This window comes from Malurus melanocephalus, unplaced genomic scaffold, assembly GCF_030028575.1.
Source record: "Malurus melanocephalus ecotype Western Australia unplaced genomic scaffold, MMel_1.1 scaffold_1032, whole genome shotgun sequence".
NCBI lineage: Eukaryota > Metazoa > Chordata > Aves > Passeriformes > Maluridae > Malurus > Malurus melanocephalus.
In genome coordinates, this window is record NW_026624264.1 from 32,333 (window position 1) to 37,816 (window position 5,484).

Genomic DNA, 5,484 nt, shown 5'->3' on the forward strand with positions numbered 1-5,484 from the left:
CCGACACACAGCTCCTCACATTGCCTTCCTTCCTTCATTCACCTCGGTGAGAAAGGTAAGGACCATTCTCTGGGATCTCTTCCCTAAAATTCCAGTCTCTCTTTTCTGCTGGTTTTAGTTAAGGTTGGGCTCATCTTTAAGGATTCTTAGTTTCTTAATAATTGGGTTATTTTGTGATGATTATACTTTTTATTTGGTGCTGGACATTCATGAGTTTGAAATGGTAAAACCATTGTTTCTTGTTAGTAGAAATGAGAGAAATTACCCAAGCCACTTCCAAAACCTCATCAGAAGGTTTGTCCAGCCAACAGGAATTTTTAAGGGATTTTATCATGGAAGTTCTTGATATTTGTCTATGGAGAARTATATTTGGGGAAAGCTCATGAGAAAATCAATCCTAAGAGGACTGTCCAACTTTCAAACTTTTTAACCATTGAATTTCTGTCTTTTGTTCCCTCCTCAGTGTCTGCTGACCTCTTCCATCCCTGCAAAATGTCCTGCTACGACCTGTACCCCTCCTCCGCCTGCGGCGTCCTCCGTCCCCAGCCCCTGGCCGACAGCGCCAACGAGCCGTGTGTCCGGCAGTGCCCCGACTCCACCACCGTGATCCAGCCTCCCCCTGTGGTGGTCACCTTCCCCGGCCCCATCCTCAGCTCCTTCCCGCAGGATTCCGTGGTGGGATCTGCTGGAGCGCCCGTCCTGGGAGCCTCGGGGGCCTCCCTGGGCTATGGGGGATATGGATCCCTGGGCTATGGGGGTCTCTATGGGTATGGGGGATACGGATCCCTGGGCTATGGGGGTCTGTGGGGCTATGGGGGCTCCTCCCTGGGCTATGGGGGCCTGTGGGGCTGTGGGGGCTACCGTGGCCTCTATGGCTCTGGCCGAGGCTTTGGCTCCGGCTACTGCAGCCCCTACTCCTGGTACGGCCGCTACGGCCGCGGCGGCTGCTGGTCCTGCTGAACCCCACGGAAAACCCTCTGGATGATGGAGAACAGCAAAATGCAGATTCTTCTTCCCTTTGAGCCTCCATGGGTTCAGCTCCTGTTATCCCCTGCTTTAWCCCCGGTGTGACTGAACGCAGTGACCGACTGAAGCATCTTCCCGGCTCTGCCACCTCGCGTTCGTGTTCTTGGTGTTCTGATGTTGTTTTTGCTCTTTTTGCTCTTATTAAAACTCTGTTGCATAAAAAAAACCTCCTAGTGTTGGACTTCTGTACTCTCACCCACCCCTCAGTTTGCCAAATTTGCTGGGCAAAGCTCCCTGCCTTCTGTGAGGCTGCAAAAACATGGAGCAAACCCTGCCCAGAGTGGAGAATTCTCCATGGAGAGGCTTCCATGGGGCTGTTGTAACACGGAATGGTCACAACGTGGTCACAGCGTGGTGGCCAAAGAGGAGCAGCATTTTCCTCTGCTCCCCATTCATGAGCTCTGTGGGGAGAAGGAATTTAAAACACACAAGGATCTCGTGGAATTGTAGAATTGGGTTGGAAGGACCTTAAAGATCATCAAGACCACGGGCAGGGACAGCTCCCACTATCCCAGGTGGCTCCAACCAAGCCTTGGACACTTCCAGGGATGGGGAATCCATGGAATAACCCGGGCCAGGGCCTCACCACCTTCACAGGGAAAAATTTCATCCCAATACCCAACCTCAATTTCCCCTCTGGTGCTTTTAATCCATTTCTCTTGTCCTGTCCTTCCAGACCCTTGGAATTTATCTCTCCGTGTTTCTTGTAGCCCCTTCAGGCCACATTAAGGCCACCCCAGAACCTTCTCCAGGATGAGAAATCCCAATTCCCTCAGCCCTTTCACTATTTATTCCCACATTTGGGACTCCTCTKGTTCTGTTTAATTCATTGATAAAATAAATATAAATAGAATTTGTGCCCGTATTTTATAAGTAGCCTAAAACCCAACAAAAGCACTGCACCCATGTGTGTCGCATCTTCTTATCAGCAAAGCACAAAACCACCTCCTGACTCCTGCAGATCCTTATCTCACAGGGAGTTTTCTTCATCAGGTTCAGCTGCCAAAAGATCTCAGGGTACATATTTTCCCTGCAGCAGAAATAATCGCTGAACATCACCATGTTTAGAGAAACTCTGACAAGAAACTGAAGGAAAAACACGAATTAAAAATGGCAAAAGCTGCTCTGCAGCTGGACAGACCATCCAGCAAAAAATCTCAGTGTTCATTACTTAAAAAAGTGGCGGAAAAATCTGCTTTTTCATTCGGTTTTATTTCACTGTCTCTGGAAAACTGAATTACTGTCCCAGCAAAACCCAGGGCTTCCCCAGTCACATCTAAACAAGAGCCAGAAGGGATGTTCTACCTCCTGCCAGGACCTGAAAATCAGTCAGAAAGTTCATTCACTTCCTACCAGGACCTGAAAATCAAACAGAAAGTCTGTCTACATCCTGCCAGCACCCAAAAGTTTGTAAGAAAATCTGTTTACTTTCTACTAGGACCTGAAAATCAGTCAGAAAGTCCATCTACCACCTGCCAGGACCTGGAAATCAGTCAGAAAGTCCGTCTACCTCCTGGCAAGACCCAAAAAATCTGCCAGGAAACCTATGGTGGTGAAGAGAAGGCTGAGAAAAACACAGATTTTCTCAGATTTTTCAGGAGTCGCCATCCCTGGAGGTGTCCAGGGAATTCCTGGATGTTTTCCTGGGTGACCAGGGTGGGGTCGGGCACCGCTTGTACTCAGTGACCTTGGAGATCTTTTCCAACTTCAACAATTCTGGGATTCTGTGAAACTCCYGGCAGTTTCGAGGAGGGACTTTTGGGTTGCTCTTCAAGAACCCGAAGCTCCCATTAACGCGTTCGTCACACCTGGGTCGTCCCCGCGGTGACGAAAGGGTTTTGCTCAAGATTTCTGTTTATGAGCCGATCCAAACTCTGACGCTGCACGAAACCCAAATTACAACCCCAAGATTTCTTTCATCTCAGYGCTTAATTGGCCGAGATTCACGCCTGGTAACGTTCCATGAAATGCATTTGGGATGACAGAGCGGATTCTGCTGCTTCGTTTAKTCACCTCTCATTACCTGACATAATGGTGCTGGCTCAAGCCTTAATCATCATTTTCATCTGCTTGAAGGTGCAAGATTTTTTCCCTTCTTTCTTCACCCGTGACAGATAAAAAAAATGATTAAAAAAAAACCTCATTGTCTTCCTCGTGAAATCAGCAAGTTTTACATGAAATTGGAATTCAAATTTGGACAAAACCATTCTGCACTTTTTAGTGGMAATCAAAAATTTTTTTGARCTATCCAGAGCCAGGTTTTGTCTCTCAGATGTTTGGGCTACAAACAGAGAAAATGTGAATTAAAACATCAGCACTGAAGGAGAAACTCACCCAAATAAATGAAAACTTAAATGATACCAGAAAATCAGCCAAAATCCTGAAATTAGAAACCGTGAGCTGGTGAAGGGAACAGTAAGAATTCGCTTGGACAATTTTTTTCGTGTTTTATTATTAATAAGAATTAAAACCTTTGAATAGATCTTAATTAGGTTTAAAAATGCTGGGCTGTTAGAACACAACCACATATTTCTATTGCAATAATCATACCCCACTTCATGAATAAATTATTAATGAGGGTTTGGGAAGTGCTTGAAAACACAAGCCAAAAATATTTGGACAACTTTTGGGGGAATTAATCCTGTAACCCCCTGGGGACTTCTCAAGATTTGGTAAAAAAATCTCCCCATTTTTATTGTAACTTTGACAGAAATGTGTTTATTTAACATCCACAACAAATGAGGGGTTCTGAGGTGGGACCCGGCTCTGCTCACCACCCAGAATTTCGGAATGAGGGAGTAAGGGTGGGACGCTTCATCAAACATTCCGTGTTTACGAGCTGGGGCTGAGCTGGCTCTGTGTCCTCACAGCCAATGAAAGCAAAATTGGGGTGTTTYGGGTGTGAAACCAGCTCGGGTAAACACCAGAGATGGGGCGAAGTGTCCTGAGGAAATTCCTGTCCCTCCCCACTGAGGGTTGGGGAAGGCTGAGTAATTCTGTGGGGTGAAGAGAAATGTTTGATCTCCCAAAAGGGTTCACATTTGCCCGGATCCATCTTTTTTTTCTGGTGTTTTGTGGAGAAGGTTGTGTGGAGAACCCACTGCATCTCCCAGGACCTGCAGGGGCTCCAGGGAGGATGAAGAGGGACTTTTCCTCAAGAATTGTAGTGACAGGGACACCAGGAATGGGGTCAGGGTGACAGAGGGCCTTGGAAGGGGCTGCCCAGGGAGGTTTGGAGTCGCCATCCCTGGGAGTGTCYGAGGAATTCCTGGACATTAATCTGGGTGGGGATCGCTCCCAGGTTGGATTCAATGTTCTCAGAGCACCTTCCCAACCTCAGTGACCCTGGAATTCTGTGAAAAACACACCAATATCCCTCTCTAAACCCCGTTTTAGGCACTAAATTATTGTGTTTTCCGCATCGAGGAAAACTGGGAGTTTCCAAATCCCATCGGACAAACCCACGATTCCCACAAAGACCCGAGGTTTGTGTCCGGGTGGGTTCCTTCCACCTCTCCGAGCTTTCCATTGCAAAATCTTGGAGCAGAAGCGACGGGAGCTGAGATCAGGAGCCCTCGGACCCAGCCCTGTCCACGGCAGCAAATTCTGGCTCTGATGAAAATCGTTACGGGCGGGTAATGAAGGAAGTGCTCAATAAACGGGAGTTAATTCCTGCTGGGCGGGATGATCCCGGCGGGAAGCTGCTCCGTCAGGCTCTGAGATGAAAGGGTAGCCGGAGCTGGAATGTGCCGATTTTGCTGGGCAGAGATTTAGGGAGGTTTCGTCACTTTGGGGAGCGATTCGGGGCTCGGCTCCCGAGCTGGGCGTGGCTTGGCCCCGGGGCATCCCAGGWTTTGTATAAAAGCTGCAGCTCCGCGGAGCTTTTCCATCATTCTCCTGCCGTTCTCCTCTCCGACAGGTGAGTCTGATGCCTTCTCGTTCCCCTCCTGGAGTCTTTGCTCTTTGATTTTTCATTCCGGTTGCTGTTCATGACTTTTACCTTCCTTTTCTAGACTCTATCTCCACCCCATCTCCATCTCTATCTCCATCTCCAACTCAGTCACCAAATCCATCTCCATCTCTGTCCCCATCTCCATTTCTATCCCATCCCCATCTCCATCATCTCATCTCCATTTCCGTCCCATCTCCATCTCCATCTCCATCATCTCCATCTCCATCTCATCTCCGTCCCCATCTCCATCCCCATCCTCATCTCCATCCCATCTCCATCTCCATCCCCATGCCCATGCCCATCTCCATCTCCATCTCCATCTCCATCTCCATCTCCATCTCCATCTCCATCTCCATCCCCATGCCCATGCCCATCTCCATCTCCATCTCCATCTCCATCTCCATCTCCATCTCCATCTCCATCTCCATCTCCATCCCACCTCCACTCCACCTCATCTCCATCTCCATTCCACCCCACCTCTCCTCCACCTCATCTCCGTCCCACCC

General features: G+C 48.5%; 1 protein-coding gene across 1 annotated transcript; it reads left to right on the forward strand.

Annotated features, from left to right (window-relative positions):
• On the forward strand, window positions 1-1,160 carry LOC130586002 (scale keratin-like). Its single transcript, XM_057386702.1, has 2 exons — window positions 1-55; window positions 464-1,160. The coding sequence occupies exon 2, from the start codon at window positions 493-495 to the stop codon at window positions 958-960; it is 468 nt and encodes a 155-aa protein (XP_057242685.1). The 5' UTR covers window positions 1-55; window positions 464-492; the 3' UTR covers window positions 961-1,160.
• Window positions 1,161-5,484: the final 4,324 nt, after the last annotated feature.

Bases quoted from the DNA above. Each gene is read 5' to 3' on its own strand.
- LOC130586002 (XM_057386702.1), top strand. From the start codon at position 493: ATGTCCTGCTACGACCTGTACCCCTCCTCCGCCTGCGGCGTCCTCCGT.